Below are 26,512 nucleotides of genomic sequence, written 5' to 3'. Positions count from 1 at the left end.
ATATATTTTTAATTAATTTTTTTTATTTTACATACCAACCCCAGTCCCTTCTCCCTCCTCTCTTCTCCTCCTCCATCACAATCTCCATCCACTTCTCAGAGGGTGGTAATGCTGTGGGATGTTTTGTATGTTGTAAATAAGTGTTGCTCTGATTGGTTGATAAATAAAATGCTGATTGGCCAATAGCCAGGTAGGGAGTATAGACAGGACAAGCAGACAGGGAGAATTCTGGGAAGAGGAAGGCTGAGTCAGGAGACACCAGCCTGATGTCCAGGGAGCAGCAGGTAATGGCACACAGGTAACGCCACAGAACATGTGGCAACATATATATTAACAGAAATGGGCTGAGTTTAAGTGTAAGAGCTAGTAAGTGGTAGACTGGAGCTAACAGCCAAGCAGTTTTAATTAATATAAGCCTCTGTGTGTTTACTTGGGTCTGAGTGGCTGCGGACTGGGAAGGACACAGGAAAACAATCAGCTACAGGGTAAGGCATTCCTTGGGTAGTCAACAAAGTCTGGCATACCAAACTGAGGCAGGGCCTAGCCCCTCTCCCTGCATCAAGGCTGAGCAATGTATCCCATCATATGGAATGGGCTCCAAAAAGCCAGTTCATGCACCTGGGATAAGTCCTGGTCCTACTGCCAGGGGCCCCACAAATAGATCAAGCCACACAACTGTTACCCACATTCAGAGGGCCTAGTTCGGTCTTATGCAGGTTCCCTAGCTGTCAGTCCAGAGTCTGTAAGCTCCCACTAGCTCGGGCCAGCTGTCTCTGTGGTTTTCCCATCATGATCTTGACCCCCCCAAACACCTTGTTCCCCTAGTCCCTTCTCCATCTCTTCAACTGAGCTTCAGGAGCTCAGCCAAGTGCTTGGCTGTGGGTCTCTGCATCTGCTCCCATCAGTCACCAGAGAAGCTAGGTAAAGAGGAAGACCCTAAGAAGGGCATGCAAGAATCACCCCAGGAGGGGAAAGGGTTAAGATCTCCTGGTAAACTGGGAGCAGGCAGGAGATAGAGGGAAGGAGATAGGGGGTGGGAATATGAGGTATCTAGAGGGCCAAGTTTGGGGAGGGACAGAGAAGGAGAGAAATGAAAGATATCTTGACAGAGTGAGCCAGTATAGGGTTATGGAGAAACCTGGTACTAGGAAAATCCCCAGGAACTCACAAGAATGTCCACTCCTAGCAACTGAGGGTGCCTGAGCTAGCCTTCTCCTATACTCAGATTGGTGACCACCCTAACTGTCATTATAAAACCTACATCCAGTGGCTGCTTCTGTATTTAATATCCTGAAAGTTCCCCAAGGACAGACTGCTGAGAAAAAGGGCCCAAAGTTTCTGAATCCAGCTGCCCTTTAATCTGTCATTATGAAAAAGCTGAGGGACTGCAAAGGACTCTGGTCAACAGTTTATACTTAGTGTAATAAATGAGTCCAAGTTCTACAGGAAGTATTGAGAACTAAATTATAAAGGGCTCCAGGGCTTCACCCATTCTCTTCCAAGAATGAGACTTGTTAAACCCAGGGTGGACACAACTGAACCGCAGAAGAATCTGGAGCTCAGGAGAACAGAAAATCAAAATGTGTATGATAAATTACCATCTCCAAAATGTACTTTAAAAATCCATAAACGATAATAATGTGAGCTGACTTTGGAAACATAACCACCTTAGTGTGTGTATCAAACAACAGTTTTCTCTAGGTAACAGGCCCAGGAAGAGGTGTATACAGAGACAGTGTGTGACTACTCTGGAACACATGCAGGGGGAGAGCAGACTCAATAGACTTTCCATTTGTTTGTGTGCTTTTTAAGTAGTTTCTAAACATAACTGGCAACATTCCAGGGCAGATATAAATACGTTATATATTCAACTACCCCAGTTGGTCTCTCCCGAACTTCCAATCTCATCAATAGTTTTCACAATGGGAACACTAACTGACAAAGCTGAGCTAGAAGTTCAAATCCTGAAGCTTCCACAAGTATGACAGGCACTGTGCAGAGCAGGAGAACCTGAACTTTCAGGCACAAGCCTTCCTCTGAGCCCCAGACCATTGCAAGACACTTCCTACTTAAAATCTCACTTGGATGTCTCAGTAGTCAGCAGATCATCATCTTCCCTCACTGACCTACAGCTACTCTAACTCTAGTGTTCTAGCTCCATAAAGAACACTGCGAGCCACAAATTCAAAAATTTTACCTATCATTATTTCCTCCCCTGATTTATAACCTACACATAGCCACAAAGTTCTACCACTTTTAATCCTAAATAGCTTTAGCTAGTTACTAACAATCCTAGTACAGGTCACTATCATGTCTCAACCTGTACCAAAGCCCACACTCTAACAAAACTTTCAACCAACCTCAGATATATTCTTTCTTCACAATAATCCGTTTTTAACTTTCTATTAAAATAATAAGATACTATCACCCTTTTTGGAGACATCTCACTGACTCTTGTATAAAGAAAAAAATCTGAACACAACATATAAAACCCCATGATCTTCCCATGGCCCACCTCACCTGCTTCAATGTCTAATTTTCTTCCTTTCCTCCCAGATATGTAGACTGTTCTGAGTTTCTCTATTAAGACTCTCTTCCCACCTGGAAGCTCTCACATTCATAACTACAATTCTAAGACATACAATGTACTGTTTAAACAAAGGTTATATGATAAGCACTGTGGTGCCTGTGACAGTATCAAGGCTTTGTGGTGAAGGAAGGCACTCATGTTGAACTGTTCATCTATACCATGGTAGCCTATCTGCATGAAAGAGTGCCTACAAGGATCTTGGATTCATGTCAGATCTCAAGCTTCCTGTTACCTTCCAAACATTTATGGCTAACATGATAAACATCAATAGATAAAGGCCATATAAATCATTTGCAGCTTACTTATTTAGATGGCTATATTTTTTAAGATATCAGGCAGTAATAAGTAAAAGTTCTAAATGATACAGGTCTGAAGACAGGCTCTGAAAAATGTCCATCATGTGGCCATGGCAAAGCACATAGAATATGCCTCCAGAGATGAGCAGTCTTAACTGCTGTGCTTGGTCATGTAGCACAGTCACCAGAACTTCAAAGACCATGCCATCAGAATCAAGCCTATCAATTACTTGACTGTGAATTCAGAATAGCACAACTGCTAAGCCAACAAGCAAAAGGGGTTTATATACCCTGGATAAACACAACTGCCACCATCCCCAGACTGAATCAATGGGATGTACAAAGCTTTATGCACTTTCTTCAAGGGAGTACAACTTGTATTGTGGAGTAAAAGCATAATCAACAGACTGGGCAAATGCACAGTAACACTTTCATACTGCCGGGAGCCAAGGCCAGCTAAAACTTTTTACATCTTAATCTTTTCAAGATTCTTATAAATGGGTCTGGAGAGATGGCTCAGTGGTTAAGAGCCCTGGCTGCTCTCTCAGAAGACCTGGGTTCAATTTCCGGCACCCACATGACTGTTCACAACTATCTGTAACCAGCATGCACACAGAGCATAGACACACATGAAAACAAAACACCCATACACATTTTAAATGAGAAACAATCATACAAGGTAAGATATTAATATTATCCTCATTTTCCAAAGAAGCCAAGGCATGAAGAAGTTCAAGTAGCTTGCCAGAGACTCAGAGTTCAGACGTGAGCAGTCAATATCAACTATTACACTACACATCTAAGAGCATCAAAAACAACTAAAATTGTGCTTCAAAATTGAAGAAAACACCCTGGAACTGATCAAAGCAGATTACAATACTCTACCTACAGAAAGTCTGTTCCTCCTGTTTCCCAGGACTGGTGAGAGCCAGGGCTTTGAGCCTAAAAGCAGCATGTCATCATGGCAGCAATGTTGGACAGGAAACCAGGAGGACAAAGAGAGAGCTGAGCAAAGCTGGGGTAAGCCCCAGTGACCTGACGACCTCCCATCAAGCCTCTCCTTCAGTGTCACAGGCTAGAGAACAACCTTTACCACAGAGCTGCCCAGATTCAATCACTGCACCCTGCACGTCATTCTTAAGTTGGAAGCTAAGTTACTTGGCTCACCACTTTGAAATGGCATTGTTCTAACTTATGCGATCCAGCAACATCTGATAACTCCAAAGCTTAGTCTTAATTTAGCTGCATCCAATAGCAACAACAACAACAACAAAATTCTTCCAACTTGGGCTATTTATCTAAAACCTGCCCAGTGTAACAAGCCCCTGATATTATGATGTATGACCTTCCTCTGTTTAGAACAAATGACCTCAAATCATCAGAACCCAATTTTACCTTATACCCTCAACCATTATCCATGTGTCATGATTAAAAAATATTGACACATGGGCTTTCCCATTAGCAGCTCCTCAAACCAAGAGACTTCTGAGATAAATTCTACATTCATATTTATAACAGTTAAGATATACAAAACTAGAATCACTGTGAATACCACAAATGCACCTGCAATTTAAGAGGCCAATCTTCTACTATATTCAAACAGATTATTATTTGGTTAGCACTTTCAATGTCAGAAATATTTTTTAAATCATTATAAGAGTTTTCAACAATTTATGGTTGCAGAAAGATTTCAGAAGTTAACCTGATTTAGGTCACTCGGCTATCAACCAACAGTAACAATTCAAACCCAGGCATTGTTTCAGGAGCTTCAGCTCTTACACTACCATAGGATGCTGCCACTATTAGGGACTGGAAGAAATAATGACAAGGCTCTAGTAACCAGAGCAAAGGAATCAATGAATCTAGCTGCTACCAGAATAGTGCTTCTTGTATCATGCCATACCTTGGTCTTCATTTGAATTAGTTAGAGAACTGAAAATTAGAAAGTCGCATCCAGCAGATAAGGTAGGGCAGTTAAGTCTTACCAGCTGAGCATAGCTATTGTAAACATTAGAGTATTGGGTCCAGGCTTGATGAAAGAATGTAAAAAAGGAGAACCAACATAATTCTGACAATCACAAAATAACTAATTAAAATCAGTGAGCAGCTGTGAGTAGTACTAAATGTAAATATAGTCTTGAATGAACCAAATACTAGTAAAAGAACCAGGAGAACAAAACACGCCTTTCTATCCTGGACTGAGTAAGCTGGGAGTCAGAAGAGGAGATAGTAGTCTCCCATCTATGAGGCAGGGCATGTAAGCGTGTGAGAGACTGAATAGGTTTTAGCCATGCAGAGAACTGTTCCTCTCAGTGGTGTTAGAGATGCGATGGATGGTGCTCCCTAGAGCACCGGGGGAGAGGCTAAGTATGCAGAGGCTCTGTTAAATGCTGTTGAGAATATTAGTTTTGTGATGAGCTTTCTTTAAGTCTTTATTGTAAACACCCATAAGGTTTGTTTTTTCTTTCTGTCACTGGGTTAAACTACCAGGAGCAGCTGTTCAGGTCTTTGAATAGCAGAACACAGCCTTCCCTTATGCTAGGCATCCCTTCTCTGGCAATCAGCCAGGCTGCCCTTATGGTAACTTGGCTGTTTTGGATACTTGACAATTACTCTGAGAATGCTTGGGTTGCAAGGATCAATACAGCTGAAGCCAGGACTCCTGCTCCAGGAGGCCTTAGTCAAGTCACAACCACTTCAGACAACCTGTCCTGGCCTTGCAAAGTTTCCTGCCAGGTTAACAAGCAGCTCTTCTCACTCAAGCTGGAAGACAAGCACCACCTTCGTAACTCAGCAAAAGGCAGGGACTGGGGGAACCAGAAGCCGGTGCAATGACTAGCATAAACACTTTTCTTCCTTTGTACAGCACACCCCTCCCCTTAGCTACATAACCAAGCTGTTCAGCTCACTGTTTCGCATCCTCCTGAGCTACCCCAAGTGTTGTAATTATACATCTTCTCATCTACTGATGACTCTTAAGTAGAATGGGCTGAGATGGTAGCACGAAAAATAACAAGCAGTGGCCTAGCAGTGGAGGTAGAGAGGCTGCCACTACAGCAGCACCACCAAGAAGAGTGTGGCAAGTCCAGACAGGAACAGACGTGGCAGAAGTAAAGGCAGAAGACGATAAAGGATGACAGAAGCACAGAGAAAGTGGAAAGGCAAGGTGGTGGCCAAGACTGCAAGCATTGTTCACTTAAGCTTGCCTAGGAGTCTCTGAGCCTTGACATGTGTAGCTCAAGAGCTAAAACACTAGCCACTAAGGGTTCTAACATCCAAAGCACTGGACCTGTAAAAATGGCTGGTACTGATTGCTATTTACTGCTGTGGCTGCAGAACTGAGGCTTTTACTGCTTAGGCCACTGGCCATCCGAGCCCTGAGACAGTAAGCCTCTTACCTAGCACAGACAGCTAGATGGCTCAGGCTTCTAAGGCCTGGGGCTATAAACCTCTAGTTTTTGAGCCCCAGTTCACTGGCTCAGCCCACAAGCCTTGGGCATCCAAGGTCCCAGCCTATGACAGTAGACTCAGCACTTACACACTCCAAATGTCCATCTGAGCAGAGCAACAAGACCCCACTGGCATAAAGATGCACTTATTCTACCAAGCAGACCAGAGGCCAGGGAGGCACTGGAGTAACATCAACTGATACAGCCCTTCTGAAGGGCTAATGGGCAACATATCTTAGGAGTTTTAAGTAATCGGTAATTCCACTTCTCCAAATTTGTGCCAAGTAGTTTATTAAGAATACAGGCAGAGACTTGGCTACAAGAATGTTCCTTTTAGTGTTATCTATAACCTTAAAACACTGGGACCAACATAAATATCCAACAAAGGGGTAGTAATCAAGTATAATCAAGAATCACAATCATAAGAAAGCATTATGCTGACTTGTTATTAAGTGTTGTAGAATGGTAAGAAACTAGAAAATGGTCATGACATTATATAAAAGCAGTTTATACAGCAGTACGCATAGTATGATACCTAATGTTTTAAGGCTTTATTTGCATTAAAAGGTAACCAGCAAATCAAATGTTGAATGTGGTTATCTTCAAGGTAAAGGATCATAGGTGATTTTACTTTCATTTACTTATAACTAACATTTCCTAATAAACTTGTATTATTTGTATTTGTAACTTAACAGAGGTTAATAGGCTGGCTATGCTAACACTTTCATAAAAAATTATTATATTTAAAAAGTAAATAATTACATATAAAAATTAATTCACTATCAGTCAACAGATATCAGTAATTATATCTGAATGCTGAGGCTGGGGAAAACAGCTGAGGTGAAGAAAATATAGCAAAGGCTACTGACAAATCCACCTGCTGCAAAGTATGGCCCACTGCAGTCAGTGTGGAACATCCATCACTATGGCAAAATCCAGTATGTGCTTGCTGCATGAGTAATCCTGTTTACATTCAGCCAAGCATTGCAAAGAAGCATTGTGTTGAAACTTAGAAAGAAAGAAAAAGCCTGCTTCATTATCAGACATTTGGAAACTGCCAAGTTCAATTCAAAAACAAAGATACCTATGAGATCATGAACATTCATGCGGTGTTCATTCACATTGCACTTCACTGTTTACAGCTCTACTTTAGAGAGGTAAGATTCCTACTCTATCCTCCAAAGAGAAAAAGAAATAAAGAGAGAAAAGACGTTGGTGCAGTACAGTGATCTTATCTGGGGCAGCAAGACAGACCAGGTGCCAGACCTTCCTCTAACTTATGTTCTGTACCAGCTATCAATACTTCACTATACTTGACAAGTCTCTAAAGCAAACAAACAAAACTGACCACTGTACAGGGTTTGTCTCTGGTAACACTTTGTCTTAAAGATTTATTTTCTTTTTAATTATGTGTGTGTTGGGTGTGTGTGTGTGTGTACGTACATGCATGCAGGTGACCAGAGTCCAGAGAAGGGAGCTGGATAACACGGAGTAGAAATGACAAGAGGTGTGAGTTACCGGATATGAGTGTTGGGACTCGAACTGTGGTTCTCTGCAATTGCAGAGAGTGCTCTTAACTACCAAGCCATTTCTCCAGCCCATTAGGCACTAAAATCTTAAATTTCAATTACCTTAATTCTTTCTGTATTTAGAAGCCAAGAATTCAGTCTTGAAGGGAGGTAGTGAAAAGTGTGGACTATGAAAAGAACCACCTGGTTTGAATCCAGACTGCCTGGCACTTGCTAGCTGTGCAACCCTGCAGACTCTACAAGAACTTTGCTGTGGGAGTTCGAGGGAGTCTGACAGAGTGCCAGATGCAGAACAATACCCAATCTTCATTCTTTTTCACTTTCCTGGAGAAACTATTTTTCTTTGTAAAATTGAGAACAAGTAACTATGAACATGGGTCAATTGGATAGTTGTGTAGCTTTGGGGTGGGTCTTTCAACTGTATAGCACGTATCAGGATATAAAAAGAAACAGATAAGGAAGCCAAACACAGATCTCCCCAGTCTAGGTTTACCATGTAGTATAAAGGAGACCTCTGAGTTCCTACCTAGGTAGGAAGAGCATGCAGAAACAATTGGAAATTCTTTCTTGCTCTTGCTGGCATTCTTCCTCAGTCGGTCCCTACCCTCACACCCTTGTTGCTTTAAGAAGCACCTTTCCTAGAAACAGGAACCTCTATGAATATCAGTGATCTGTACCAAAATTTATCTTGCACTACTAAATTCAAAAAAGTGCCCAAAATACAACTGTCCTTATTTGTTTCAGTGTTTTCTCTGAATGTGCACATTTTGTCAGGTAAAGAAACCTTCAAGATTTTATCTCAGAACCACTTAAGGACATATTCAAAAGGTCTGAGGATCAAACAAAGCTACCTATCCTTAACACCTCCTGCTCACCAAAGTGTCCCAGAAACTCAATATAAACAAATCTCCCTGTTCATTTCTAGAAGATAATAGTGCTTCTGTATCCTACAGTGTGCCTTACATTCCCATAGAACTGAGTCTTCTTCCTCTACTCAAATAGAGCATCTGTTGCTAACAAAACACTGACGTCCAAGTCGTTTCCACAGACAAAAAAAAAAAAAAAAAAGCAGCTGGTGAGGCTGACCCATGTGCCGACCAGCCAGCAGCAAGCTTCTGTGAGATGTCCAGTTACATCTTCATTGTACGACTGCCTGAGTCACAACTCTCCACCCTCTTGCTATTATTATTTAACAACTGTTTCTTGGCACCACCTGCTGAAATAATTTCTTCAAGGACACACAAGTAGAAAACACACCTAAAAGTTAGAGAAGTCTAGAACAAATTTGATAAGGAAAATGTTATTTTGAGGTTGAGTTATGAGACTAACAAAAGCTAACAGATAATACTGTTAGGTGATTTTCTTGTTATGGACACAATGCTCATAGCTCTTAAAGTCAGTGGTTACTTCTATTTTATAGGTGAAGAAATGGAGACTAATGGCAAATTATCCAAGCTATTACAGCTCGTAAATAGCACGAGCAGAGAACTGACTCTTCATTTTTTTTTGTTTTGTTTTTTTTGTTTGTTTGTTTGTTTTTGAGACAGGGTTTCCCTGTGTAGCTTTGCGCCTGTCCTGGGACTCACTTGGTAGCCCAAGCTGGCCTCGAACTCACAGAGATCCACCTGGCTCTGCCTCCCAAGTGCTGGGATTAAAGGCGTGCGCCACCACCGCCCAGCCTGACTCTTCTTAACTCACTACCTGAATCCCAAGGCTTTCCTTGCCAATTACAGCATGAACTACTTCCTCTGTAGACTGAGGTATTGTTTCTGCTACCATTTTAACTTAAACATTCTTTAACAGGAAAGAGTATCTAAATCTCATGCTATGAGTAAACTACTGTCTTACGTAATAGACAGGAATATCCATCTTAGTTCATTACTATTTGAGGCAAGTAACTTATTCTATAGCAATTCATAAAAGGAAGGTCAGGCGACAGCAGGAGTTACAAAGCACTAACACTGGATATCCACTATAAGCTATAGAACAAATTCTCTTCATTACAGAGATTACTTGATATCGCCAAAGAAATTCAACATACTTTTAATATTGAAAAGTTGATTTTCAGAGTTATTCCAATAGGATACATCAGCACTAATTAAAAAAAACAAACAAACAGCTAATTCTTTATTACCTCTGGGGAAGCTACATACGGTACCCTGTGGGTGCATAAATACATTGTCTGAAATGAGAACAACCTGGTTCCAACCTTAGCTTACTGGTACACCCTTGCAGAAGTCACAACCTCCAACTCTTGATTCCTCAGTGTCCCCTGATAGATGATCTATATTAAAACACTTTTAGTATTTTACCATGCTTGGACTATTTTAGTACAAAATATTCACAAACTTTAAAATACTGTTTTCTTAATGGAATATTTTATCCAGTTTTATAATATATACAATTTTCTCACTTCTGGAGAATGGATAATCAAAGAGACTGATTGGTGGCTTGCTCCGTACACACAGCTAACAAATATACTGTACCCTGCAACTCACCTTTCTGGATTCCCAAGTCACTTGCTCTTCCGTTTGACCTTTGCTAATGTCCATTCAAATACCACATGCCTTTCCTTTAATAAGCTGTGCGGTGTCTTACAAGCTTAGACAGAGAATGTTTTACATTTATACATATTCAAAATACAAAACCTTTTAATATATTCTAGTAATATCTGTAAAAGATATCACAGTAATAGTTCTGGAGATAATAATTGGACGTACACCCAAATGGGTTTCAAGGCAAGCACACACAATGGAATCATGCACATTTCTATTAAATGCTACAACAATAAATGCTTGATGTATCACATTATTCATGTCCCACACCCCCATCACTCCTCAAGAAGGTGAATCCAGTTCAAAATTGCCGTTGTTCTATAAGCCTTTTCTGCACTTTCTATTCAACAATAAAAAAAAAAAAAAAAGAATGGCCTCTTAAATGTACCCTTGTTTTCCCTGCTGCATTATTAATAACATTCCTTTTTTCTTTCCTATACCGGAGTATACTGCAATCACAGTATAATATAACAAAGAGAGTAGGGTGGCATATTTTTTTCCTACACAGGGATTACAGCTGATTGTTAAAAATTCAATTGCCATTGTATTCAATAAACTGGCTATATTCGTCAAGTATTTTACTTAATCAAAATGACTACTATAGATCTTTCCTTAACTTGTTCTCAAAGTGTTAAACATTCCACAAGACCACTGGGTAACTGTGACCAGCTACACCAACTGGCGGACGAGGGTGGGGCAGCTGGCAACTGTCTTTTTCCTCTAGCAGGGCAAACACTGAGATCTGCTTATAAATAAGCCACGAGCAAGGCAGTGGGCAGCGGTACAAAGGAGATTCAGTCCCTGGACCTACAGAGCAGGGACCACACTGAAGACACGGTGCATGAAAAAGGACACCTCCGGTGCCAGCGGGGAGGTTCCCACGCGAGACTGAGCTACGGTCCTCACGACGGCCGAGGGGGGACCCATCTCGGAGCACGCTGCGGGCTGCGGGAAGAAAAGGGCCTAGCGCCCGCAGAGGGCGGCGGGGACCCCGGTGCCGCCCGTGGTTTCCTCCGCGCTGGGCAGAGGTCGGCCGGGGTCACGGGCGCGGCCCCCGCAGCCCGCGAGTTCTCAGGACCGGTGTGGTGGGGTCGGCTGGGTCCCAGGCCCGGCCTCGCCCTCCGCCGCCGAGCCCCGCGCGGCGCCCCGCCCACCCACCCACCCAGCCGGCCGCCGTGCCCCCTGCTTACTTTCTGCGAGTCCATGGCGAGGGACTAAGCCCTGCGGGCCGAACCTGCCACGGGAACCGAGCGAGGAGCCCGAGGAGCCTTCGATACCCACTACCTCGGCCGCCGCCTGCCCGGTCCCGTCCCGCAGAGGTCCCGCCCGTCCGCGCCCAACCCGCGCGCGCGCCGCTGCAGAGCCGCGGTTGCCAGGGTGAAAGGGCGGCCCGCGGGAGGGCGGGGTGCGAGCGCGCCACGCATGCGCATGCATGCGCGGGGGCACCCGCACCAACGGAGGATGGAACGCTGCCTGTCTGCCGGCGCCTTCCTTCTCCAGCTGCCTCTTTCCTGGCATCCCTTTTCCGGTGCCATCGCTGCGGTCCTTGCAATCAGCCACTGGGCACCCAGCAGCCAGGTCTGTGCGGAGAGTCCCGGGGCTATCTCTGCCCAGGATGCATCCTGCACCTACAGCATCTTCCCACTTAGCCTTGGAGGGGAGGTCAGGGTTGGTCAGGTCCAGCTAGCTATCCAGCGGGAGGAAATACGCTGGGATGGAGAGGCAGCGGAAATGTGGGGAAAGGTCTTGAGGGGGCATGGTGGAAACCAGAAAGGGCCCCAGGACGAGGGGTAGGAGGAAGTTACAGAAACGTGGTTATGGGACTATATGGACTTTGTAGCTCCGCCACCCTTGCCCCGCTCGCTACTTTGTGAGCAAGTCTTTCTCTGTGATCCTGTGTCATCTATGAAATAAAAAAAGGAATGCAGACCTTGCCAAGGACTGTGCAGATTAAATACTGTGTCTGAACTGCCCAGGACAACACAGTGCCTGAGTAAATGACGGTGAGACAGCCAGTTAGAATCTGCTTAGGACGGCCGGATCGGGCAATGAAGATTCTGGAAAGCTTGGGATGAAGACAGGAGATTTATAAAGGTTCTCCAGAGAGACAGGCTTCATCTCCATTTAGGTGACTCGAGAAAAAAATTCATCTGGGTGTTCACATACTAGAGAAATGAAGGAAAAATGACTATCGAATATTAGGTAGCAGTTATGCGGTTCTACACAAATCATCAGTGAAATAGCCTGGTTCTCAAAGAGCTTACTGCCTAGTTTGACAAGAATGACAAGAATCCATGAGGCTGTTAGAAAGGAAAGTTCGTAAGAGAATAGGGAGATGGATCACTGGACAAAGATCTTGTATGGGAAGAGTGAGGATCAGAGCTTATATACCCAGAACCTGGTACCCACATAAAAACCAAGTGACCACAAACACACCGACACACAGGTACCCCTGTTCATGTGCCTGCACATTGGAATACACTGACACACAGCACCCACATACACATGCAAAACAATTTAACAAAGGAGGAAATTTCATTAGGTAAGTGGAAGAAACAAAGTAAACAATTTGCATGGAGTTAATGGACTCAAAATAAGTAGAGTTCGGTGTCCTGACATTGCTCAACAGTGACCTGGGAAAGAGCTATGAAAGGGTCTGAGGAAGACTATCTAGTCAGGACAGTAAGAACCAAGGCCTTGAAGAGGCATGAGCTGTTTTTGAGGAATCATACTTAAATTGCAATGTTTTAATTACGTCTCTACCAGATCGTTCCAACTATATTGTGGTTTCTTAAGACCAAAACTTCTTTTTACCATACCTGTATCTCTACCCCAGCACAGGGCAGGCATCACCCAATAGACCCGTAACTGAACAGAAATGTAAGGAAAGGGATAAAAGATACAAAGGGAGACAATCGTTTCATTCAGGCTAGGTAGACAATGCTTGGAAGCCTGGGATTTCTACAACTCTACTCCTGCCAGAAAGGAGGAGTGGTGTGCAGTCCTTCAGAGAGGCCCCTTCTTGGTATCAAGGGAAGGGAATTTACTATCCACAGCCCCACCCCACCCCCAATTCCATGAGGAGTAGTGGCAGAAGCCAGGTATCCACCCATTCACCCAGCTCTGGTGGCTCCAATGGCTGATCTGAACACAGCCGTTGAGTCATTGTCTGTGGGTGAGAAATGTAGCCTGCAGATGGGAAGGCATCAGAGGTCAAACCACTGCCCTCGGTTGACACTGTGGACCCATCATGAAGGGAAGGCGAGAGCGTTTGGTCTCATCTCCAAAGAATCACCTCACTCCTGCCATATGGGAGCTCCTAGGCACTTCTTGAGTGACAGGCATTACCGAAGGTGGAATAAGGAGAGTTTTGGAGACAGTTGCCCTGAAATGTGATCACCAGACAATCACAGAGACACACCCTCAGAGCTCATTTCTGGCTTCTGGCCCCAATTTCTGTAGTTCTTTCCCTTCAGGCCAGCCAAGCAGCCTGTGGATTTTGACAACAGCTGTACCCCATTTGACTTCTGCCCTGCCCAGATAGATCTCTGGTGTCGCTTGTCTGGCTTCCCAGCACAGCTCATCTGGGAGCATTTGCTGACCTCATTCTCAACGGCCAGTTCCTTAGGGCTGCGATTTGTCTCCTTCCAGTCAACCTAGTTCTCACACTACAGTTCCCTCACCAAGCTGGGGCAGCAAGTCTACAAACCCACCCACTCGCTGTGGCTCGGGTAATTAATTATCTTTGCATAGCAAATCCAGTTAGGAAATATTTTAAAGTCGCTTTATTTAAAGCGGTTGTTCTTAAAACTTGACCCCAGGACTAACTAACTGCATCAGCATTATCTGATAGCTTCTTAGAAATGCAAATTCTCAGGCCTTATCCTCAGAACCAGTGAAACAGGAACTCCAGGCTCAGCTTCAGTAATCCGTTTAACAAGTCCTCCAGATGGTACTGATGCATACTGACACCTGTGAACCCTTGACGTGAGAGGAAGGGTATTGCTCTTTACAGGGGTGAGGGGCAGGGGAAACTGGAGAGATGGCTCAGCAGTGAAGAGCATTGGCTGTTTTTCCAAAGGACCTCGGTTAAGTTCCCAGCACCATATGGCAGCTCACAACCGTTTATAAGTCCAGTTCTAGGTGATCGGGTGCTCAAAGACACCAGGCAGTGATGTGTACATGTATACAAGTAGGCAAAAATCACTTACACATATAAAATAAAAATAAAAGGTTTTGAAAGTAAAAAGGCTGCTAAGATATCTTGGTAAAATGCTTTGCCACCCAAGCATGAGGAAAGTGCTGGAAGTGGGTGTATGTGGGCAATCCCATCACTTGGGAAGTACAGATAAGAGGGTACCAGGCACTCACGGCCAGCCAGCCTAGCCTAATCAGCAAGCTCCAGAGTTAGGAAGTGACCTTGTCTCAAATTTTAACTGTAGAGCAGTTGAGCAAGATGCCTGATACCAACCTTTTCAACATGCAGGCGTCCACAAACGCACATGTACCTGTTGTGCCTGTACATAGATGTCACAAACAAACATGATACACACACATAAAAGGAAAAGGAACAACAGCAGAGTGACTGTGTACATTGTTTCCAAGCATGAGTTTGTGGTTCTGAAAGATGCTCATCTAGTCATAGTTATCGGTTGAAGTTTCCGGCCTTTGGTGACCTGCTTGCTTTCTGATGAAACGCCAAGTCAGGATCACCTCCTGGTTGACATTGCTAACATCCAGCAAAACTGTCCCCTGCAAACTAGGTTCTTTGTCCTCTCTGAGAGATGCCAGGCACTCGATGCAGGCCTGAGCTTCCTCATGAGTTCTGGGGGAGGCAATGATTTCATTTCCATGTCTCTAACAAGCTCCCCCTTTGAGGATCAGTCTAACGGGTCCACAGGCACCACCGGCTCTCTCCATTTGAATCCTGACCTGCTGGTGGCCAGCTCTGCAGTTTTCAGGAAGCCTGATCTTTACCAGTGCTCCATTTCCTAGTGCGCGGTGACCATATTTCCTTTTTGGGTTTAGGCGGGGATTAAAGGCGACTATGTATGGAAAACGTTTGGCTCAGAGGGCTGGTAACTGGTGGCAGCTGCTATTACTGCTCTACACAACATGTCCTTCAGGGCTCCTCTCGTGTCCTTGAGCCTTAGACTATCTGTCCCCACTCCAGCTCCCGTTCCCTGCTCTGCCTGTTTTCCCTGATACCCAGGTGCTGCTCTTTGTTGAAGCCCCGAATGTTCACGCATCGCTCCCCAATCTAACATGACCCAGGTTTTCACTTCTACAGCCCAGCCTGGTAAGACAAGCCTCTCTAAGCTTCTATTTCTTCACCTGTGAAACAGGGCTCACAGTATCAGCACCGGCTGATCAGTGGATTACAGGAAATAATTCAGGTCAAGTGATTAGCTGTGTCTGATGTGAGATAAACAGCCAAAAAGTATTTGTGCTTATCATCACTTCTCAACCACAGAAACCCAAACTTGTGCTTCCTGCCCCTTTCTGACTAAAATACAGATTCACTCCAAAGCTCTGGAAGCTCTAGGCATTCATTGAGTGACATCTAATTGGTTATGCCCAGGAGGAGGCTGGTGCTCAGTGAAGTGACCTAGCTCGCACTTAAAGAGCTCTAAGTCACATAGGAAGCAGCAGACACAAACCTGAATGATGAAGAACCAAAAACAATGTGAGAAGGTGCACAATTCAAGGACCAGATCATATTTATCTTAAAAGGAAAAACTCGGCATGGGTACATCCATTGACTTTGTCTCTTTGGGGCTGGTAGACAGCAGAACTCTTGGTCTTTAGTGTCCCTCTGGTATAATCCGACCCAGCTGCTGCAAACTATCAGAAGGCAGGTTTCCTCTCAACAAAATGTCTAAAGCAGTGGGGCTCAACCATTCCTAATGCTGTAACCTTTTAATAACAGTTCCTCGTGTTGTGGTGACATCTATATCAACCGCCTCAAAGCTCGGAACACCGTGGGAGAGGAATGGAAAAAGTGTAAAAGCTGGGGGATTCTGTCTTCCGAAGACAACATGGATGTCGCCCTCAAGAACCCACAGCAGATAGTTATCTGCACAAGACCAAGCCAGTCAATGATTGCAGCATGAATTGGAGAGGGCCTCAAGAGGCTCCACTTCTAGCTGAGGAGCTTCTGGGGACTGGTTGTTGGGGGAGGAGGAGGCATGTTTCTTCAGGGGAGTGGCCTCAGGTAGGTTGTCATGTACATGCAGTCATTAATAACCAGACTTAGTGGGTTATTTTAAAAACGCACACACATGAAGGTGGGAGAGGTACATGTAGAGGATTCCTAGGAAGAATAGGAGGAGAGTTTGAGGGGGTAGATATATGTGTATAAAATTATAAAATAAAAAAATAAACAATAGAAATAAAAGAGTCACGGAGATTTGGTATACATTATTTGGTAGAGAGATCCCCACCAGTGCCAATATCCAAGCAGACTCTGGGCATTTGCTTAGGAGAGCTGTCACGGGGAAGGGGAGATCCAGGCACTGGAAGTGTGCCTGGTAGAGATAACATCATTGTGAAACCCGAGTTCCATCATTCTACAAAACTACAAGCCAGTTAATAGTTCATTCCCTCTCATACTCCACTCTGTAATCATACTTATCTTCAAAAACTTCTCTGGGTTTCTTCTCCCTAGTCCCACCCCACCCCTGCATAGTCCCCTACAAGAGACCCTGCTACCTCCTGGAAGAGAGAGTATTAGCTTAACTCTATGTAGATGTTTCTATGTCCCAATACTTCCTCTGTGTGCACTGGCCTGTGCACTGGGGATGAAGCCTGGAATGTGCATGCATTTCCAGTGTACCCTGCCCTGGCCCTGGACATGCTTCTGGACTCATGTTCAGGGAATGACTATGAACAAAGTCAATTATTTTCCCACCCGTCTCCTCATGAAAGGAAATCTCCCCAGGTTGCTGGCCCCCAGCCAGTTCTCTCCAGCACAAAGGGAAGGCTCACTGCTGTCAGTAACAGAATTGCTTGGCTCCCTCTGAAGACACTCTGAAATGGCATGAGCCAGGTGCAGCCTATGGACATAAAATGCCACAGTGCATTACTGATTGTACTTACTGGTTAACCACCCACACCCCAGTGTCACACTGTTGGGGAATATTATTGTAAGATGTGTTCCTTTTGTTATGCTGTGGAACATTGGTTTTAATGACACAAAGGTGTGTTGCGTTCTTCTATGTTGCATTTGTTTAATTCTGTGAAGCTGTGTTACTGTGCCTGCCTAAAACACCAATAGCAAGGCAGGAGAAAGGATGGGTGGGGTTGGCAGGCAAAGAGAATAAATAGAAGGAGAAATCTGGGAGGAGAAAAAAAAAGAAAGAAAAAGAGAACAAGGAGTGGAGGATGCTAGGGGCCAGCTACCCAGCCACCCAGCCACCCAGCCATCCAGCCAGCCACAGAGTGGGAGTGAAAGTAAGATTACAGAAGTAAGAAAAGGAAAAAGCCCAGAGGCAAAGTAGATAGGATAATTTAAAGTTAAGAAGAGCCAAGCTAAGGCCGGGTATTTATAATCCCTGTGTGATTTATCTGGGAGTTAGGTGACGGCCCCCCAAAAGAGTAAAAAAATACCAACAACACCCCACTATCTGAAACAAAACCCAGCTTTCAAGCACTAGCTGTGTGGCCAGGACAATTTCTTATCCTCTCTATACCTCTCTTTTCTCGTTTGTCAGATGAATGTATTAACAACATCCTCTTGATAGGTAAGGCATTTAGACTGATGCTTAACACATAGAAAATACATAATGCAGGTTACCCATACATTATTATTTCCTAAAATAAACCATTTTTCTAAGTACAGCCCCAGTGAATAATGGTATCTGAGTCCTTTGGTACTACAGGGCTGAGGCTGTCAGGTTAGGAGGAGACTGTGTCACCCCTTCCCAGGAAAATCCCCTTCCTGAGTGAGATGTCTTTCTCATTACAAAAGTCAGCATATACTTTCCCATGACAGAACAACTGAATCAGGAAGAATGAGAGAGGATTGGAAGGTGGGACATATGACAAGGAAGAATAATCTTTGATTTGAAAATCTAATGCATCTCTTCGTTGCATGGGCTACACCAGGACCTACCAGCAGACTGGAAGGGAAGATAGGACCCTGACTATGCCAAGGACACAGCCTGAGCACAGTAGAAAATGGTGGAAAAAACAATTCCAAGAAAAAAATGTAGGACGGGAACCATGGACTAGAGAGAGGACCCTTTAGTGCTCCAACACTGGGGGAGGGCTGGGAAAACTTTAGAACATACAGGATATGGAACATTCTGCACGCACGAAAACTTAGTCTGTGAAAAAACATATAAGGAAAGCTTTCCCTGTGAAGGAAAGCTTGCATGGTATAACTTTAAAACAGATTTTTTTCCTAAATTAATTAACATCTGTAAAAAAAAAAAAAGTAATTAGTATTATTTGTTTCCTTTGGCTCAGGAAAAACCATAGCATTTATGAAGGCTAAGCCTGTTAGGAAATATAACACTGTCATGGGCTGAATACTTATATTCTGCTCAAAGCCATTTGTTAAAAATCCTGCTCCACAAAGTGATATTAGGAGTTGAGGTCTTTGGTCTGTGACAGCCCTCCTGAGTGAGATGGAAAAGAAAGGAAAGAAAGAAAGGAAGGAAGGAAGGAAGGAAGGAAGGAAGGAAGGAAGGAAGGAAGAAAGGAAGGAAGAAAGGAAACAAAGAAAAGGAAGGAGCCCCAGAAAGACCCTTTGTTCTTTCTAATTTGTGAGGACACGTGGGAAGGTGGCTGTCTATGAACCAGAAAACTGTTCTCAACCAGACACTGATGCCACTGCCAGCTCATTGATCCAACTTCTTAGTGTTATAAACTGGGAAAACTGGTTATGTTGTTTATAAGCTGTGCAATCAATGGCATTTTGTTACAGTAGCCTGAACAGACTAAGATCAATACCTACAAGTATGATGTATTTTGCTTTCTGCCTTCATGAATGTGAATCAAAGGCAAATAAGTCAACTTTGAAATATACTTTCAAATTTAGAATGGTTTCCTCATGGCTTAAAAAGAAAAGGAGATGGGAAGAGAGATAACTAGAGATCCGTTTGTCTTAGTTTCTGAATTCCAAGTCAAGGTGTTGGAATACTGGAGTATGTTGTGTATATACGTCACTCGCAAGCCTGTGGACAGATATTGTAGCAAGAAGAATAGGAAGGACCTAAGTGGGAGGATTCTGGGGTGAGGAGTTGACTAGGGTCCCAGAGACACAGATCTTACCCTCCTGCCCACTGCCTGTCTTTCACTAGTTACATCAGTACAGCCCCACAATCCTTGCACATCACCATCATATTTACCACCATGCCATCATTAGAACACGGTGATTATGTTGGCATTATCTGGCTTTAAGTGTTCAGTCAAGGGAAAATATAAAAATATAATAAATTGGGCTTAATGAAAACTGTGGGCTTCCTTCCAAAGTCATCTAAGCCAGGGCTCACAAACTTTCCTGCAAGGACCATACTGTCAATATGGGCACTGAGGATTGTAGGGTCTTTGATACAATTATATAACGCTACCATTACAGAAAGAAAGGAGTCATAGACCATATATAAAGGATGTGGTTGTGTTCCCATAAAATTTTATTTACAAAAATAAGTGGGGACAGGCAGATTTGACCCATAGGCCATAAAAGAACAGTGTTACTTTGCTTAGAAAATAATTCTGTGATTCTTCTGTGCTTCTAAAACCCTCCCCTGAGACACTTCCCATGCACATACACCACAATCCCCACCCTATTTGGACACTAAATGTGATATTCCTAAGGATACTATAGGGCAGTTATCTCCGTAGCAATAATGAGTAAAGCATAGTGTTATGATGGAGGGACTCTGGAATTGGAACACTGAGCCTATCAACTGTGTCATCTTCTCCACAGCACATGATCTCTCAGAGTATCTCATTTCCTCACGGTCAAAATGTCAATAATGTGTACGAACTTACAGGGCTTCGTGAGGATTCAGTATTATGTAGGGCACCCATTATAATGCTTGGCATGCAGCAGGCCCCCAGTAATAGCAGTTATTAGCCCACATCAACTCTATTAATAGCAGAGTCAGAGAGGACAAACCCAGGATGAATGCAGAGAATTCCCGTGTGAGTCCTGACTTCAGGCCAGCTCTCACTAGACGAGAAGCAGGGCTTGTCTCTGAAGCATTGCAGGGCCAGAAGAGAAAGCAACATGAAGTTTGAAGACATGGTTGCAACAAAGATTGCCATCAAATGCTTATGATTAATCATTAATTAGCCACCCCCACTGTGGCAAATCCATTTGGCTGTTCATGGTTGGAGAGCCTTCTTGATCGCTGCCATCGAAGTAATGAGATCCTGTCTTCCTCACAGACTCAACAGCTGGTGAGTAGGAGATCCTTGTGTAAACAGCCTCCTCTGAGTCCATTCTCCCAGTCTCCAGAGATCCATCACCTTTTCCTCAGCTGAAAAGTAAACACATCAAGAGAATGAGTGTTTCTCTACTTGAAGAAGGAAACACAAGAAGAAGCAATCAATAGCCTGAGATAAATAATGTGGGATAATCTTCAGGTGTTATGAAATATTAATGTGGCTGAAAACAATCACATAGGAGACAATAAATAAAATGAATGTCTGCAACAGCCTGGGTCCAAATTCTCATTGTACCCCCTTATCAGCTGTGATTTATGAGCAAGCTACTTAACCTCTGTGCCTACATTTCCCTAAGGAAAATAAGGCAATGGTGAGGGCCTTGAAGGTTAAAGTTGTTGTGTGAATTGTCAGCTTGACAGGCTCTGAGATCACCTGGGAGACAAGTCTCCAGGCACTGCTGTGAGGGATTATTTAGTCCCTGGATATGCCTCACAATGTGAGGAAGTACACAGGTTAGATTAGATTAGGTTAACTGAGGTGGGAAGACCCACACTAAAAGTGGGTAGTATCACTCCTTCCACTAGGGTCCTGAAACTGTATATAAAGGAGAAAGCTAGCTCAGCATAAGCGTTCACTACTCTCTCCTTCCTGACTGTGATGCAATGTGACCAACCATGATGGCCTAAACCCTGTACTGTGAGCCAAATAAACAAAACAAAAAACAACCAAAAAATCCATCTTCTTTTGTTCTGGGTATTGTATCACAGCCATAGAAAAGTAACTGATGCTGTTGTTGTGAAGATTAATTGCATGAATCTTAAACAGTGCTGAGAACAGTTCCTGATACATGGCGTGGGTGCTGGACTCACCTTTCCCAGTGTTGGAATGACCATTATTCTTTGATAAGGAGGTGTTTAGAAGCCCAACTGAGACAAGCCCATGAGTTAAATTCAAAGCTAAACTGACAAACCTGGTTTTTTGGTACCCTCAAAGACCCAAACCTGAAACGCAAATAATGCCTGTAATTCAGTTAGCAAAGGGACAGACCAGACCGAGATAATGAGTGTTACCACAGTTCACTCTCAGACAGGAAATGAGTAAACGAGGTGAAAAGAATGTCACTGTGGTGCTGAAAAGAGTGACCTATCCTTAGGAAATACACATTGAAGGGCCTAAAGCGGTAGCTCTCAACCTGAGGGTCATGACCCCTTTTAGAGGGGTTGCCTACAACAATCAGAAAACACAGATATTTACATTATAATTCATAAACATAGCAAAATTACAGTTGTGAAGTAGCAATGAAAATAACTTTATGGTTGGGAGTCACCACAACGCGAGGAACTGTATTAAAGGGTCCCAGTATTAGGAAGGTTTAGAACCACTGACCTGGAGGTATGCACAAGTCACGCAGGAAACAGAGGCATAAAGTGGTGTGTGTGTGTGTGTGTGTGTGTGTGTGTGTGTATTGTAGTGTGTATGTGTTGTGGTGTGTGTGATGTGTGGGTGTGGGTATAAAGAGGTATGTGTGTTGTGGTGTGTGTGATGTGTGTGTGTGTGTGTGTGTGTGTGTATTGTAGTGTGTATGTGTTGTGGTGTGTGTGATGTATGTGTGTGTGTGTGTATTGTAGTGTGATGTGTGTGTGTGTGTGTGTGTGTGTGTGTGATGTGTGGGTGTGGGTATAAAGAGGTATGTGTGTTGTGGTGTGTGTGATGTGTGTGTGTGTGTGTGTGTGTGTATTGTAGTGTGTGTGTGTTGTGGTGTGTGTGATGTGTGTGTGTGTGTGTGTGTGTGTGTTATGTGTGTGTGAAAAGGAGTATATGTATTGTGTTTGTTGTCTGTGTGGAATGTGTGTATGTGGTGTGTATGTGGGAGAGTATACATAAAAAAAGGACAGAGAGTAATCCTGCAGGTGGTGTAACTCTTCACAGTAGGAACAGGAAGTTTGACAATGTGGAACCTGACGTTGTGGGGAGCATTCCCATTCTTACAGTCTCTGTACAAGTTTGAATAATTTCTTGTGGTATTTAGGGCTTGACATGTGATTCCGGTAGAGTGCTTGCCTAGCATATTCAAGAAATGGGTTTCTATCCACAGTGCTGGGAAAGAGCCTTTAAAATCCATTAGGATAAATCAATGAAAGAGACCTACTTGAGAGCTGTGGACTCTGCTTGACTCTTAAGCAAGCGTAGAGCTAACTCAGGACAAGCAGAAATGCTAAGATCTTCCTGATTGTCAGGCGTGGAACAAGAAGATAGAAAGTAGCTTTAAGATCTAGCCATCTACTGGTGTCTAAGGTCTCCAGATACAGTCATGTCTACAGTAGGCTCTGCTTCTCACCCTGTCCTAAACCAGGCAGCAGGAGGCACGGAGAACAGCATCACCTTTCACTTCAGAGTTTCAGTCTTGAGATTTTAGCTTCACATCGCAATTACTGCCTCTGCTGATGTGCCTGTCTCAGATTTCTTCCCAATTTTAATGCATTTGGCAAATGGAACATCAAATAAATCTCTGGATCACTGCTTTTCCTACAGCAGGTTCTCTCTCCAGAAACCGCAAGGCTCCTTGTGTCCTCCAGCACCTCCTGTAAACTATGCTCTAGGCTCTGCTCATCAGCTCCACGCTTGTGGTCTTGTATGTTGGAACACACAGCTTCAACTTTCACGCTCTTTCCCTACTGCGGAAAGGAAGACTGCCTATAATTAGACTGACACCCAGTCCCGATGATGCTTAGTTAAGGTCACAGCACAGACAGTAGGCTTAGCTAAATTTGTGATTTGTCGGAGATCGAAAGAAAACTGTTTTACTACAATTTTAATTTAGACTTTTACTTTAGAACAGTTTTAAGTATTTTTTTTTAAAGCTACAGAAGTAATAGCGTTCTCATTACCCGTCACCTAACTTCTCACATGGTTACATCTCAGAACTTTGTAGTGCGTTTGTCACAACTCCTCACCCAGCATCGGAAGATAACTACTAACTGCACACCATACTTGATTCAGATTCATTAATTTTCATAATGTCCTTTTCTGTTCCAAAAGCCCATCCAGGAAACTGTATTACATGTAGTTTCCCTTCTTTAAATTTAAAACACTTAAAAAGCTAAATGCCACCCTTAAAAATACTGCATAATCTGATCGTGATTTGATGACAGTTTGATACCATCTTTCACACTAACTTGAACATGAAAAAATTTCTAATATAATCCAGTTGATCCCAAGGATGAGTGAGAACAGCCATTCCTGAGGTACCAGTCTCACTGGAAGACAGAACAACATTTTTAAGATTCAAAGTTCAAGGCTCCATCTAATAGGCTGCGTATGAGAAATTTTTGCTTTCTATATAGTTTAGAAGAATGATTCTGTCTGTCTGTCTGTCTATCTATCTCTCTATCTACATATTTATTTTGAGTTAGCCATTTGCTAGGTAGCACAGGCTGACCTTGAATGTATCCTCACTATGTAACTCTTGCTCTTCCTGGAATTGTTTTTCAAACTGGTAATTTGAAAGAGAACAAGAGGAGGGGTATATAGGAGGGTTTGGATGGAGTAAAGGTAAGGGAAATGATGTAATTATAATCTTAAAAAAATCTGGGCACAGTGGTACATGCCTTTAACTCCAACACTTGAGAGGCAGGAAGATCAAGAATTGATTACAGGCTAATGACAAGGTTTTTGGTTACTCTAAAAAACCTGATGGCGAGGCCCTAATGCTGAAGACAACACTCACTTACATCATCGAATGTGGAAAAGTGAAGCCGGTTCCCAACTAGAAACTTCACTCCTACTGTACATAGTCCTGGAAGGTACTTTGCATGATACTGGTGAGAAAGGTAATCATCAATATCACTCAGCTACAAATGCTGCAACAAGAGTCACCCACCTGCAAGATACTCTGGTGCAATAGTGGCGCAAATGTTATGGGAGCAACCAAACACGTTTTAAAACTTGGATTAAGGCTCAACATATAAGACCACAAGCATGGAACTGATGAACAGCGAAGTTTAGAGGAGGTGCTGGAGGACACAAGGAACCTTGTGATTTCATGAGCTGGAACCCATACCCGGCACTGTTAAAGTGCCCAAGAACCTGCAACTAGATAGGCCATAGGCCTAAGGGAAAAACCTAATACTGTTATTCTGCTAAAAGAACACAGGAATGAAGTGACTCCTGATGACATACATCATACCTATAGATTAGTGCCTTATCAACTCTCATCAGATAAGCTTCTGGCAAAAGTTGGGAATTAACAGAAATCCACTAGATAATGTATGGAAGAGAGACTTAGGAGCATTCAGTCCTAAATGGGATGTCTTTATCAAAGCCCTCCCCTCAGGTTTCAGGGAACTATGAAGAAGAAGAGGTGGTAGGATTATAAGAACCAGAAGGGATGGATGGCTCCAGGGAAAAAGTGTCATTCAGACACAACTGAACTGATGCACATATGAAATCACAGAGACTGCGGCAGCATGCACAAGGCCTGCACAGGTTCAAGCCAGTTGTGGTCCCAGTTCTGAGTTGGGGAAGACAACTTGGGGCCCCACCCCTATGCAAGAAGCTATTTGCAATGATACCTTCTAGGAAAGGGGTAATCAGTTTTCTTCAATGGAGTATCACTGGATGCATCAATAACACTCCAGGACAAGTCCCATGCCCAGGAGTTGGCCATCACAAAATGAACTCTGTGTGTGTGTGGGGGGGGGGTGTTTCATTTGGCATTCTTTTGTCTTGTTGGTTTCTTGTTTATTTTTATTTTCATGATTTTATTTTTTAAAGAGAGAAAACATAGAAGTTGGGTGGGAAGGGAGGTAGGGAAGATCTGAGAAGATCTGGGGGAGGGAAAACATGATTGGAATACATTGTGTAAAATTTTTTAATTAAAAAAGAGAGAGAAAAATTAATTGGAGACTAAGTAAAGTGTGGTGGGACATCATGCCTTTAATCCAAGCGCTCTGGAGTCACAGGGAGGCTGATGTTTGCTATCGAGGCTAGTCTGTTCTACATAGTGAGTTCCACACCAGCCAGCACTACATACTGAGAGTGACTGCCAAAAAAGAAAAAAAAAGAAAAAGAAAAAAGAAAAAAAGAAAAAGGAGTAAAGGAGGTCAGCTTGGGCTATGTAGTGAGCTCAAGGCTAGTGTCTAGGCTACATACCAAGCACCAAAAGTGGATTTTCACCAACATACATGAGAAGTACCTCAGAATGTCACTGTTGGTATAGCTTCCTCACAGGCCAGAAATATTAAATGGGCCTTTTAAAAAGCACAGTATCAATACACATGATATGTATTCTGCCAGTGACTCTCATCTAACCCAGTCATAAGCAGGCAGTCTACATACCCTGCTTAGAGGCTCACTGAGTAACAGGCATGGCTGACACTATACCATGCTAACTCTAGGAAAAACCATCTGAAATGTGACTTTCTAGCAGTTTCCCTATGGGCAGATCCACATTCCTCCTGGCGATCCCATCTTTCCTAGCTGGCTGGAATGGAAAGAGCAAGTTCCTCACCTGAGGACTGGTTTTTCTTTTTTCTTTTTGGTCAGAAATGGGTATTTTATTTTATTTTATTCTCTGTCTCTGTTTATAAGAACTTGAGTTTAAATAGAATACTCTTTATCTGCTGTAAAGGACACTATAAAGGTTCCAGTTAATAGAGATGTAATTCAGTTGGTGGACTGCCTTCCTAGCAGGCAT

At 43.4% G+C, this 26,512-nt stretch overlaps 2 protein-coding genes across 4 annotated transcripts in view; both read right to left on the bottom strand.

Annotated features, from left to right (window-relative positions):
• Fsd1l (fibronectin type III and SPRY domain containing 1 like) overlaps window positions 1–11,759 on the bottom strand; it is a 61,156-nt gene extending 49,397 nt beyond the window's left edge. For all 3 annotated transcript variants that reach the window (XM_036177624.1, XM_036177625.1, XM_036177626.1), the window contains exon 1: window positions 11,610–11,759. In XM_036177624.1, coding sequence (XP_036033517.1) covers window positions 11,610–11,624 — 15 coding nt within the window. In that variant the 5' untranslated portion in view covers window positions 11,625–11,759. The remainder of the gene's footprint in view (window positions 1–11,609) is intronic.
• Window positions 11,760–20,027: 8,268 nt separating this feature from the next.
• Window positions 20,028–26,512, bottom strand: part of Slc44a1 (solute carrier family 44 member 1) — a 183,540-nt gene continuing 177,055 nt past the window's right edge. The window contains exon 16 of the mRNA XM_036177209.1: window positions 20,028–20,909. Coding sequence (XP_036033102.1) covers window positions 20,895–20,909 — 15 coding nt within the window. The 3' untranslated portion in view covers window positions 20,028–20,894. The remainder of the gene's footprint in view (window positions 20,910–26,512) is intronic.

The sequence above is a fragment of the Onychomys torridus genome, chromosome 2, assembly GCF_903995425.1.
Source record: "Onychomys torridus chromosome 2, mOncTor1.1, whole genome shotgun sequence".
NCBI classification, from domain to species: domain Eukaryota; kingdom Metazoa; phylum Chordata; class Mammalia; order Rodentia; family Cricetidae; genus Onychomys; species Onychomys torridus.
This window is presented reverse-complemented; position numbering and strand designations above follow the sequence as displayed.